Source organism: Muscardinus avellanarius, assembly GCF_963383645.1.
Source record: "Muscardinus avellanarius genome assembly, chromosome: 17".
Classification (NCBI taxonomy): Eukaryota; Metazoa; Chordata; class Mammalia; order Rodentia; family Gliridae; genus Muscardinus; species Muscardinus avellanarius.
The window spans coordinates 51670539-51684059 of record NC_137803.1 but is presented as its reverse complement, the minus strand read 5'-3'; the positions used below and the strand labels follow the sequence as shown (position 1 = coordinate 51684059).

At 46.3% G+C, this 13521-nt stretch overlaps 1 protein-coding gene across 2 annotated transcripts in view; it reads left to right on the top strand.

Moving 5' to 3' along the window:
- LAMA3 (laminin subunit alpha 3) overlaps window positions 1–13521 on the top strand; it is a gene marked incomplete at both ends in the record, with an annotated part of 284682 nt that overhangs the window by 165814 nt on the left and 105347 nt on the right. For both annotated transcript variants that reach the window (XM_080714582.1, XM_080714581.1), the window contains 7 exons: window positions 129–237; window positions 2421–2518; window positions 4738–4882; window positions 9570–9696; window positions 9783–9922; window positions 11790–11905; window positions 12939–13150. In XM_080714582.1, the coding sequence (XP_080570708.1) occupies window positions 129–237; window positions 2421–2518; window positions 4738–4882; window positions 9570–9696; window positions 9783–9922; window positions 11790–11905; window positions 12939–13150 (947 nt within the window). The remainder of the gene's footprint in view (window positions 1–128; window positions 238–2420; window positions 2519–4737; window positions 4883–9569; window positions 9697–9782; window positions 9923–11789; window positions 11906–12938; window positions 13151–13521) is intronic.

Below are 13521 nucleotides of genomic sequence, written 5' to 3'. Positions count from 1 at the left end.
GTATCACATGAGAATATCCACTGTGTTCATCCAGTTTAACAGAAGGGCAGTCAGCCACCCTGAAGAAGGTGTGCGGGGAGGGAGACCGCAGGGAGGACTGAGCTGAGATTCCTCTGTTCCCTTTGCAGCGTTCTCTGCAGGAGCGTTGTGATCGACGGCACCACTCGCATGGCGGTGTACGAGCTGCTAGCGGATGCGGACATGCAGCTCAAGGCCCACGGCGCCCGGTTCCTTCTGGTATGTCTCCGTGTTGCCCACTGAACTTTATTGTTTTTAGTTTAATTTCTTATTGGTGCATTATAATATACAATGGCAGGATTTATTTTACATGTTCGTACATGCACATACATAATTGGTAAATTTAATGCCCCAGGACTGCCCGTTGCCCTCTCCTCCCTTCCCCTGCCCCCTTCCTCTTCTCTACTGGTCTCCCTTCTATTTTCGCAAGACCCCTCCCCTTTCTTTGCATTTTTTCTCCCTAGCTCCCACATACAAGAGAAACCTACTATGACCCTTGGCTGTCTGAGTCTGGCTTATTTTGCTTAATGTAATGCTCTCCAGTTCCATCCATTTCCCTGCAAATGACATAACTTTCCTCTTCTTTATGGCTGAACAAATGTCCATTGAACCTTAGAAGCATGTATTTGATACCCATATATTTTAAGGCTTGTTAATATTTTGCCTGCAGTTTAATTACATCTTTAAAAGTAACCTGTGGAGAACTGCCGGTTTAATGTTTACTCTTCCCATCTAGAGCCTGTCTTGCTTCTGTATTTATTTGAGCCTTCTTATATTGCCTAATAAAATCCAGTCATATAATATGAATGCATCTCACAAAATATCATTTCATTAATTTTTATTCATTGTTATTAGGAATGAAATATCTTTTCTCATTATGTTTCCTACTTCTTGGTTATTGCCAGAGCATAGAAATGCCGCTGGTTATTGTTTATTTCCTTTCCCGTCTTACTACCCTGTGACCTCTTACTTAGCTCCTTGAAACATTGCATTAAGATTTAAAAATGGATCATCAGCCAGCTTTTTTTAACTCTTAGTAGGCAAGGTGGCACATGCCTGCAACCTCAGTACCTGGGAGGCTGAGACAGGAGGGTTCCAGGTTCAGCATCTTAGTGAGACTCTCAGTCATCTAATAAGGCCTTGTTTAAAAACAAAAAATAATCTAAAAAGGACTGGGAGTGTAGCTTGGAGGAAGATATAATGCCCGTTGGTTCAATCCCCAGTACTAACAAAAAAACAAAAATAATCCCCCCAAAATTAACCCACAAAAAGACTTTATTTTAAAAAAAGCAATAGTTGATTGGATATATATTCTTTTCTTTCTTTTTCTTCAAACAAAAAGATTTTATTTAGGAAAGTAAGAGATTGGAGGGGGAAGGCAAGCCATCTTAAGAGGTGGAGAGCGTCGGGCCAGAGAGTCTTGTGGCTTTTTGAGTTCTTTTATAAAACCCCCATGAGGGGTGGGTGGGGTTGCACAGTAGAGGTCTGGATTTTCTCTTAATCTTCAGATTCCTGGGCAACTGATATATACTCTTAAGAGTGAAGTTGCCAACTGGAGCAGATCAAATGACCTTCCTGCCCATCCTTTCCATGGTACAACTTGAACATTGAGAGCTGTGATAAACAGAGTTAGTGGGGTCTGCCTAGGAAAGGGTGGCCAGTTTACAATAAATATCTCATGGCATTTAGGATTATCCACGTGTGAAGCAACTTCCTATTACTGCAAATACTAACCACATATCACACCCCGGGAAATACCAGGCCAGACTGTACAAATGTGCTTTAAAAATTTGTACCTGCCGGGCGTGGTGGCGCACGCTTGTCATCCCCGCGCTTGGGAGGCTGAGACAGGAGGATCGCACGGGTTCGAAGCCAGCCTCAGCTACTTAGTGAGGCTCTCAGCAACTTAGTGAGACCCTGTTTCCAAATAAAATATATAAAAAAAGGTCTGGGAGTATAGCCTGGAGGTAGAAAGCCTCTGGGTTCTACCCCCAGTACCACCAAAAAAAAAAAAAATAAAATAAAAATAAAAAATAAAAATTTGTACCTGACAATGTTGACAACTTTGAGTATAAGGAGTAGCTGAAATCGTCTTCTTCCTGCCAACAGGTGTCACGAGCAGGGAGGGAGGGAGAGGAGAGAGACCAAAAGTCACTGAAAATAGTAGTTTTTGAACTTTCATATGATTTTGCTCAAAAATGCACTTAGGGAGTTCTTCCAACAGCGATTTAGTCAGTGCTCCTGTATAGCCGTGAGAAGGACTTGTTGCCATGGTGATGCCATAGGGTTTGCCATCCTGTAATATTTACTACTTTGAAGCAGTGATTGTAGTTTTTCTGAATGGACGTCTAGTTTGACTGCACCACTGGCTTGCTGCTCACTGATGTGCATTTGCTCCCCAGCATCAGGTCTGTGTCATCCCCGTGGAGGAATTCTCAGCTGAATACGCGAGGCCCGGAGTCCTCTGCGTGGCCAGCTACGGGCCCCGCGCCAACCAAAGGTAGCGTGTTTTGTCCTTTCTCCCTTGTTGATGCTCTGAATGGTTTTGTACCTCTTGTGAGACTGAAACTTTACTCAGATTAAATATCCTTTATCTGAAATTCCTGGGGCCAGAAGTATTTCTAAGTTAAGATTTTTTTTTATTTTGAAATATTTGCATATAGGATTATGATATATTCCTGGGATGGGATCCAAGTTTAAATAAAATTTGTTTATATATATTTATACACATAGCCTGAAAATAATTTTGTAAAGTATTCTTAGTGTACCTGTGTTTTGACTGTGACCTGCCACATGATCTAAAGTGGCATTTTCAGCCGGGCGTGGTGGCGCACGCTTGTAATCCCCGCGCTTGGGAGGCGGAGACAGGAGGATTGCGCTGGTTCGGAGCCAGCCATGCTGGCTTAAGAGACCCTGTTTCAAAAAAAAATACACACACACACACACACACACACACACACACACACATATGTCTGGGAGTGTAGCCTGGAGGTAGAAGGGCTTCCAGGAACCCCAGTACCACAATAAATAAATAAATAAATAAATAAATAAATAAATAAATAAAGTGGGATTTTCCACTTGTGATGTCATGTCAATGCTTAGATTTGGGGACCCTTGGGATTGTATTTTATTTATTTTATTTTATTTTCAATGTTGGCAGTTTAACCCATATTCCAAGTCCTATTTTTATTTTTGAAACAGGGTCTCAGTAAGTTGCTGAGGGCCTCACTAAGTAGCTGAGGCTGGCTGTGAACCTGCGATCCTGGGATTATAAATGTGCATCACCACACCCGGCTGACTCTTGGAATTTTAGATTAAGGATGCTCAACCTGTACTTAACAACAAGAATGATCAAGGCCAAGGAGTTACTGTTTAGTGATGGATGTTAAAAAGGGAAATACGGGCCAAATGGTTTTCCCAGCTGTCAGATTTTCCAGAATTCCATAATATCAGGAGGCTGACACAGCAGAAAGTGGGGACACAGTTAAGCCTGGCTCCAGAGGGCAGGAACCCGGAGTTCTATTTTCAACCTTTACTTTGTTCCAATCCTTTAATTCCTGTGTCTGAAGCTCTTTATTTGAAAAAACCACAAAAATAATGACCTATCTCACAACTATGCTATCAGAATTGCTAACTAATGCTTATTCAGTAGACTTGCTTTTCTGTAGATTATGAAATAAATAAAAATAACAGTCATGAAAACTTGTGTGCATGATTAAGACTATAGAGCAACACAGAGCAGATCCAGCTGTGCCTGAAAGAAATATGTATTTTCTTTCTTTCTTTCTTTCTTTCTTTCTTTCTTTCTTTCTTTCTTTCTTTCTTTCTTTCTTTTTTTTTTTTTTTGTGGTACTGGGAATGGAACCCAGGGGCATTCTACCTCCGAGCTACACCCCCAGCCCTATTTTTTATTATTTTTTTTGTGGTGGTACTGGGGTTTCTGGAAACCCTTCTACCTCTGGGATACACTCTCAGACACCTATTTTTTATATTTTTATTTGGAAACAGGGTCTCTTAAGCCAGCGCGGCTGGCTTCGAATCTGCGCGATCCTCCTGTCTTCTCCTCACCAAGTGTGGGGATTACAAGCATGCGCCACCACGCCCAACTTTTTATTCTTTATTTTGAAACAGGGTCTCACTGAGTTGCAAAGAGCTTCACTAAGTAGCTGAGGCTGTTAGCAAACCGCAGTCCTCCTGCCTCAGCCTCCCAAATGCTGGGATTACAAGCGTGCGCCACCACGCCCGGCCTATTTTCTTCTCTTTTTGCTGTGTCAACATTGATATAGAGAGGTGAACAATGTATTTTTGTATCACTCTCATTTTAATAATTTCAGTTCTGAAAAGGCAGGTTTCAGTGAGTTTCTACCTAGTTTATTCTACTTCAAAATTAAGATTTTCTGTTTTAGCTAGTCGTATTGTGCAGGCAATTGGAATACCTACCCTTGGTCAATAGACCACACTGAATACTGCTATGTATATCTCCCCAGCGGGCCAGGGATGTAGCTTAGTACTTGCTTAACATATATGTAAGGCCCTGGGTTTGATCCCCAGCTCCACAGAAAAAATAAAAATAAATACATAAGTGAAAATAAAAATTAAGGTCTCGAGAACCCTGCAGCTTCCCCACCTCAGGAGCACTTCGATGTGCCATGGCTGTCTCTCTGCTCTGCGGTGCTTTATAACTGGGAAATACAATTTTTAAATATTTCTGTTTTACAGTGCTACCTGTGTCTCCCTGGCCCATGAAACTCCTCCAACAGCCGTAGTGTTGGATGTCCCGAGCAGGGGGCCCTTCTCTCTCCGGCCCCAGCAGCCGTCCCCTTCTGCAGATGTGGTGTCTGGAGTCACCTTGCAGGTACCGCAGGTAAGACGCCCCGCTGCACTGTTCCTAGACCAGCGGTCCTCAAAGGGTGGCCCTTGCACCCCAGCACCCATAGAACCTGGGAGCTTGTTCAAAACACAGGCTCCACCCCAGACCTCCTGAATCAGAAGCTCTGGGGGTGGGGCCCAGGATTTTTTTTGTGTGTGTGTGTGTGTGTGTGGTACTGGGGTTCCTGGAAGCCCTTCTACCTCTGGGCTACACTCCCAGACCTATTTTTTACATTTTCATTTGGAAACATGGTCTCCTAAGCCAGCGCGCGCGGCTGGCTTCGAACCTGCGCGATTCTCCTGTCTCTGCCCCCCAAGCGCGGGAATTACAAGCGTGCGCCACCACGCCCGGCCTCAGGTTTGTATTTTAACAAACCTCCCAGGTGATTGGGTGCCCCCAACATTTGAAAACTTCTGCTCTTAACTGGAGAACCCCAGAAATACAGGTGTCTGGGTCATCCTGCCTGCGACCGTGGAGCCCAATAAGTGCTTTCCTCCCAGGTCTTCCATGTTCTGTGGTATGGCACTTCATATTTTTATTAGGCACTGCTGTTGGACAGTGTTGAGTTTATTGGATCATAAGACTGAGAATCACCGTGGGGCTGGTAAACTGGAACTTTTTCCCCACTGTACCTCACAGGTAGGAAATTCTCCATCTATACTTATTAACTATATACCTAGAAGACAGAGGTGAAATAGTCTCAGTCAACATTCACACTACTATAATCCAGAACAACTAAGGTCTATTTGCTTATAGTTTTGTTTGTTTTTTGTTTTTGAGATTCTGGTTCAGTTTATGTGAGATCAGGGTCTGGAGCTCAGGAAGCAAGAAGCAGAGGGAGGAGGAGAGCCAGGCTTTGCTCGTATGTCCCAGAGGACTGACGCAGAGAGAGTAAATAAGGAGAGGAAGGAGCTATATAAAGCCCCCGAGACCTGCTTGTAACATTGCTCCCGTATTTCCGTGAGGCCTAGGGGACAGTTTAAATCCAAATCATTACAAATATAATAAGGTAATACATTTTTTCACTATAAACTATAAAATCACAAGATTTGAAAAATGAACATGAAATGTTCTGGATAATGTGTATTTACTTAATGTGTTCTGTTTGGTGTGTTGGGGGGTATTAGGGATCAAATCTTGGGTCACTCTACCACTGAGCTACATCCCCAGCCTTCTTTATTTTATTTTGAAACAGAGTTCCACTAAATTGCCCAGGACATGTGATCCTTCTGCCTTAGCCTCCTGAATCACTGGGGTGACAGGCTTGTGCCGCCACGCCCAGCTTATTATGTTCGTGTGTGTGTGTGTGTGTGTGTGTGTGTGTGTATGTGTGTGTGTATGTGTGTGTGTGTATGTGTGTGTGTGTATGTGTGTGTGTATGTGTGTGTGTATGTGTGTGTGTGTATGTGTGTGTGTGTATGTGTGTGTTTATGTGTGTAAGTTGCTGAGGGTCTTGCTTCGAATCTGTGATTCTCCTGTCTCAGCCTCCCAGGTACCAAAATTACAGGCATATATCATCACATCCGTTTTTTTTTTTTTTACGTTCTTATATTCCCAAGGATGGCTTTTGTCAATTTACATAGCAACAGCTTTGAAAATGAACAGGACCTGAGAGACTTTAGTCGGATCCTGTATGGAAAAGGTAGTCTAATAATAGTTGAGAGAAAAGAGTTGAAATCAAAGGGGCCGAGTTCTAAAGTTCTGGCTTCGTCATCAAATCTGATCTCACGTCTGAAAAATGAAGATACTCCTTGTTGCTGTTGGTGGTTGTTGCTATAGTGTTTTAAGGGTTAAAATATTTACCATGTGCACACAGTGAGGCTTTCTGGGGACAGCAGGCCTCACACCCCTGCTTAAGCAAAAAGAGGATGTGGCTCTGGATTTTGTGGTTGGTGGGATGGGGGCTAGGGTCCAGGGTGAGGCTCCCTCTCTCCCGCTGGAATTTGTGTGGTTTGAACTCTCCACCCATGCTAAACCTTTCTTAGCAGCTCATCCAAGTGGAGGCAAAAGGCAAGAGGAAATAGTGGGTTGTAAACTGTGGTAGTCAGACATCAAAAATGAAGCCTGACTCTTTATTCCATGGGTGTTTGGGTTGCACGGCTACAAACATACTTGTGTAGCTTTTTGGAAACCCTGTTGTGGTTATGTACCCAGGAGTGCAGTTGCTGGGTTATGCGTTAGTCTTTGGTAAATACTGCCAACAGTAACTTGTGATTTACCAAATTACACCCTCTCCAGTGAAATAAATGGTTGAACATATATATAAAAATATGGTTGTATATATGTATGTGTTTGTCCATTTTTCTGTAGGCAAGAGATACTTGGCTTATTTCCAATTTTTATGATTACAAATAAAGCTGCTATAAGCATTCATGCAAAGGTTTCTGTGAGAAGGTACCTTGTCAGTTCACATCGCAAATACCTAGGTTGTTTTGGCTTTTAACCTCTGTTATAGTTGGTTTTCTTTTGCTGTAACAAAGTACCTGAGACTGGGCAATTTTTTAAGAGAAGAAGTTTATTTACCTCATCGTTATGAAGGCTGGGAAGTTCAATATCAGGTGGCCACATCTGGCAAGTGCCTCATGCTGTGTCATAAAATGGCGGAGGCACATTCGACAGTGGGGAGCCCACGTGGAGGGGCGCAGGGCCAGGCACTTCATGATGACGCACTCTCAGTAACTAATCCCGTTCTGTGAGAATGAGAACTCACTGCTACAAAATGGTGCTAATCTGTTTATAAGGACCCTAAATACCTCCCCACAGGCTCCTGAGCTTTGGTGGGGGCAAACCGTATTTAAAGCATACCAACTTCTAAATATGCTAATTATTCATAGCTCTTCAGCTTAAGGGTTTCTTGTATTTTTAAAATTATTAGCTGGGGCCGGGCGTGGTGGCGCACGCTTGTAATCCCCGCGCTTGGGAGGCGGAGACAGGAGGATCGCGCAGGTTCGAAGCCGGCGGCACTGGCATAAGAGACCCTGTTTCAAAAAAATATATAAAATAGGTCTGGGAGTGTAGCCCGGAGGAAGAAGGGCTTCCAGGAACCCCAGTACCACCAAAAAAAAAAAAAAAAAAAAAAAAAAAATTATTAGCTGGGCATGGTGGCACACGCTTGTAATCCCAGCATTCGGGAGGCTGAGACCCGGAGGATCGCAGTTCGCAGACAGCCTCAGCTCCTTAGTGAGGTCTTCTGCAACTCAGTGAGACCTGGTTTCAAAATAAAGAATAAAATAAAATAGGGCAGGGGGTGTAGTTTGGAGGTTGAATGTCCCTGGTTTCCATCCCCAGACCCGCAAAAAAAAAAAAAAAATATATATATATATATATATACATATATATATATAATTATTTTATTACCGAATTGCAAGCACACATCACAGTGAGGTTAGCGTGCTGCCCACACAAGCTCTTGTTGTCTTTTCCTCGCTCCCCCGCGCCCCTCTCTCTCTTCCCCACGCGAGTCCGTGAGGTTGGCAGCAATACCTTCACATATTGCTTTAGTATCATTTGAACTGTTTCTTGCTTTAATTCTCCACCTTCCCCTCCCTAACTTTCTCCAGCAACACCTTTCAACTACTCTACAGGTCTCTCCCTGCACTATGTAGAGTCCCTTGTGTTTCTATTTTCTCTGTAGTTGCTGCATACAAGAGAAAACACACTACCCTGACTTTCTGAGACTGACAGGTTCACTTAGCTTAACCTCCAGTTCCATCCAGTTTGCTGCAAATGACATAGTTTAGTTCTCCTTTGTGTGTGTGTGTGTGTGTGTGTGTGTGTGTGTGTGTGCGCTATGGGGGTTTCTGAAAGCCCTTCTACCTCAGGGCTACACTCCCAGACCTATTTTTATTATTATTATTATTATTATTATTATTATTATTATTATTTTGGTGGTACTGGGATTCCTTGAAGCCCTTCTACCTCCGGGCTACACTCCCAGACCTATTTTTATATTTTTATTTGGAAACAGGGTCTCCTAAGCCAGTACCCGCGGCTGGCTTCGAACCTGCACGATCCTCCTGTCTCTGCCTCCCAAGCGCGGGGATTACAAGCGTGCGCAACCACGCCCGGCCCTAGTTCTCCTTTGTGGCTGAGTAGAACTCCACTGTGTGTACCTACCACGTTTTCTTTATCCATTCATCTGTCAACAGACACTTGGGTTTGTTTCTAATGTGGCTGTTGTGAATTGTGATCCTATAAACATGGTTGTATGTGCATCACTGCAGTATTCTAACTTTTGATGAGATACTGAGCGGCGGTCTAGCTGGGTCGTTGGGTAGTTGCGTTCCTAGTACTCTGAAGAATCTCCAACTGGTCTCCATAGTGGTTGTACTAATGTGCACTCCCACCAACAGTATATAAGGGTTCCTGTTTCCCCACATCCTCACCAGCATTTGTTATTGTTTGTATATTTGTATTTTTTTTTGTGTGTGTGGTACTGGGGATGGAACCCAGGGGCATTGTACCTCCGAGCTACACTCCCAGTCCTAGTTTATAGTCTTTTTATTTTTGAAACAGGGCCTCACTGAGTTGCAAAGGGCCTCGCTAAGTAGCTGAGGCTGTCCTCGAACCGCAATCCTCCCATCTCCATCTCCCGAATGGTGGGATTACAAACGTGCACCACCACGCCCAGCCTGTTTGTATTCTTGATGATTGCCATTCTAACCCCTTTTTTTCCTCTTAGAGCCAACTGACCCTGAGAGGAGTTGTACCACGCCTGGGCCGATATGTTTTTATCATCCATTTTTATCAAGCAGAGCACCCAGAGTTTCCTGCACAGGTGTTTGTGGATGGAGAGCAGCCGCGGGCAGGTGAGTGGCATGAACAGGCCCCGTGGTGGAGCGTGCCTGGTGGCGCCCTGCAGACACCTGACAGGAACTCTTTTTTCCCTGCCCAGGTTCCTTCCGGGCCTCCTTTTGCCCCCATGTGCTTGGCTGCCAGGATCAAGTGATTGCTGATGGCCAGGTTGAGTTTGACATCTCAGATCCTGAGATGGCGGTGACTGTGAAGGTTCCAGAAGGAAGGTCCCTAGTACTGGTGCGTTCTGCTGGCCTCGGCTTGCTCCTCCTGTGGCTTCTCCAGCCAGCTGTTCTGTGTGGCTCATGGCAATAATTCCTCCTAGGAGTTCAAGCCATGTTTATAGACAAATGTTTATGTAATTGTATGGCTCAATCCCCCTCACCCAAGAAAGAAGCGTGTGACAATAAGATCAAGGTTCCCCGACCCACCACGCAGCCCGCTCCTCATCTGTCTGGCCTCCCTCCAGAGCAGTCTACATCCCTTTCTTCTCTCGGCTTCCATGGCTACACTCAGCCTCCTGCTGCTCCCTCTCACGCTTTGTGGATGGTTCTCTTTGCTCCGGGTCCCCACACGCTGGCATTCTCTTGGGCTCAGTGCTGAGCCCTGTGGTATCATTTCTCTTTGGACAGCATCATTGTGGCTGTTGATTCTGCTCTGCTCTGTGGAATGGCTGTGTCTCTCCATTCGTCCCGATCTGGATCTGTCCTGAACTCCAGGTCCAGAATGGGACCATCTCCTGTGTATTTCTTGGCTTGGTACCTGCACGGGCCCGGCATCTCCTACCCTGTTCATTACCTGGGATGATGGTCCCTTGGTCTCCCCAGTGCACAGTCATGGCGATTCCCCTCTCCGCCTGCTCTGGGCCACAGTCCATCACTCTGCCACATCTCGTGGTCCTATCTACTCCACCTAGTCCAGTGTTGTGGCTGCCCAGCAGACTCTCGCTCACATGCTCCAGCCATGGTCTCCCTCTCTCTGTTCGCCTCTCTCCAGTCCATCCTCCCCTCTCCCAGCAGTGACTCACGTCACTGAAGCGGATCCTATGGACTAGGAGACTGGACCACCTTTTCAGGAATCCCTTCCTGCTGGCTGCAGACCACACCCCCTCATTCTGGCATCCAGGGCCCTCCTGGCCTGCTCAGAGTTCATCTTTCATCCATCTCTTCTCCTATTCACTGCTTCCAGCCCTCCCCCCCCCCCCGCCCTCATTCTCCGGCAGTATGTATATAAGCCATTTCCTCTCATGCCACTGTCTCCTTTTCTAGAATTTTCCACATATTTCTATAGCTGAAGAAATCCTATTGACCCATTAGCCCAGCTAATATGTAATTCAATTTCTTTGTAAAGCCTTCCAGAGAGCCAGCAAATGTTTCCAAGCTCTATGGCCGCCCTGTGCTGCGCTCACGTCTCCTTTTCTCTCTAAGGATGCCACCATCCCAGGACCAGGGGCTGACCGTGGTCATTTTTATCCCCTGTGCCTAGAGCATGTGCCTGGTGCGTGATACTCCACAGATGTTTATTGAATTGGAAATCTCAAGAACAATAGACTTTCCATAGCTGGAAGTGGGTGAGCAGTTAGCAAAGATATCTGGAGTTTCCCCACAGCGTTTTTCAGAACTCTAACTAACTGAATCACACTTTTAAAGACTGGGCTACAATTGTTTGTTATGGAGTCCTGAACTTCTGGGGCAAGCCACGGTATTGGATTCCATATTGGTTCTGTCACTTTGGTTTGCTTACCTTTAAAATGACAAAACAATCCTGGAGACCCAGGGGAAGCCAGGCATGGGTCACAGGAGGCCCTGGCCATCCTGACAGGCTCTGCTCACCCCCAAGCGCCCCGACCACCCTGACCAACCAGCTCTTGAGGCTGTTTCCCTTCTACCAGATCCTCCAGGGGATCTGCCCAGTGCTCCTTGTTTCCTATGTAGCGATGTGAAAACCTGCTTTGGGTTTTTATTTTTGCTTTTTGTAAATCCTGTTTCCCTCTGTCTTGGGCTTGACAATAAAGAACACTGATCTTAGCAAAGAGAAAGTGTAACAAAGAGCCATAGGTGTCCCCTGTTGCTGCAAATTCAAATACATGTTGACGGGTCTCTTTCAGGTCCGAGTTCTAGTGGTGCCTGCAGAGAATTATGACTACCAAATACTTAACAAAAAGTCAGTGGGCAAGTCCCTCGAGTTCATCACCAACTGTGGAGGAAACAGTTTTTATATCGAGTGAGTCTCGCTTTGTGGGAGGCTTTGGCTTGCACGGGCCACGCCCACACCCCACCCTAGTGAGTCCAGAGAGGCTGGCCCTGCCTGGGCCTCTTCCCTCACCTCCTAAGCGAGCAGCAATGTTCTCGGGTCTGAGGGGGCAGTGCTGTCCCTCTGCATCCACCATCCTACAACAGACCTCACCCTGCACCATCTGGGCAGGGTGACCACCCTCTCAGCTTTGAGCTCTGCAGGGGCATGCCCTCCAAGCTGGGATCAGGGGCTGCTAAGGAGGGCCTCCTCTTCTTTACCTCTATGATTCCTAAGCATCCCGCACAGGGCACCCCACTGAGAAGGGTGTCCCCTTTTCTGTCCAGAGCAGGGAGTGTCAGAGATGCCCTGAATGCTAAGAGCCAGCCCAGTCTGAGTCTGAGCTCTGGAGACAGATGTCTCCCATATAGAACCTAAAGGCAAAGGCTCAAAGCCGAGCATCTGTGGATTTGAATGATTGCTTGTCTGTTCCTTACCGTTCAGCCTTGGAAATGTCGATTCTAGGGGCCTCGGCCACCTTCTCTGTGAAGCTGAGCTTAGGCCTCATTGTTTGGGTGGTCGTGAGGTTAAACGAGAAGCAGTAAGGCTTTTATACATGGCCTTCAGTACATGTTGGCAGTTCTCCTTTATTAATTTTATTATTTCACATATAGGTATACTTTTTTAAACAATTGCTTTACTGACACATGATTCACACACCCGATAGTTCATCCTACACATGTATTTTCACTCTGTGATTCTAGCCACCCCAAGTTACTGCTGCCCATTCCCGTGATGCCCTCTCTTGGGCTGGGTGGTTGGGGAAAGAGTAAGGGGGAAATGGTGGCTGTCACCAGCTGAGTCCAGAGCAGGGTCTTTTCCCACTTCTTCCCTGGCTCCAGCTCTCACCCCTCCCCAAACACACACAAAGATCCTGCGAGGGGGGCAAGTGGGAAAGGGCAGGTTGGGATGCTTCTGGGCATGCATCCCAAGGTATCACCATCAACTATTATTGCTTCCTCAGCCCCCACACAGCCTCCGGATTCTGTAAGAATTCCGCCAGGTCCCTGGTGGCCTTCTACCATAATGGTGCCTTGCCTTGTGAGTGCCACCCCGCTGGGGCCACCAGCCAGTACTGCAGCTCCGAGGGTGGGCAGTGCCCATGCCGGCCCAACATCATCGGGCGGCAGTGCACCCGCTGTGCAACAGGCCACTACGGATTCCCACACTGCAAGCGTAAGTGAGCACTGCTGGGCCTCCCGGTTGCCTCTGGTCCCCAGGTGATGATGCACATCCTGCAAGCCTTCTCAAATACCACCGTGTCAGAGACAGGCCCAGACGTCTTGTGAGATACAGGTTCTGACTCAGGAATCCTGGGCCGGAGACTGCATTTCTAAAAACTGCCAGGCAATGCCAGGCTCTGGGGAGCAAGGTTCTAGAAGGTACATACTTGTGGTTCCCATGCCGTGTGACCGGGCGCTTGGGAAGACTTGGGTGAGTGGAGACTTGAGTGTCAGATTTGAACAGCTCCATCCCATTCCCAGCAAAAGCCCCCCCAACTAAAACTCCCTTGAGATAAGAGCACCAGGGTCACGTGGTCTGCCACT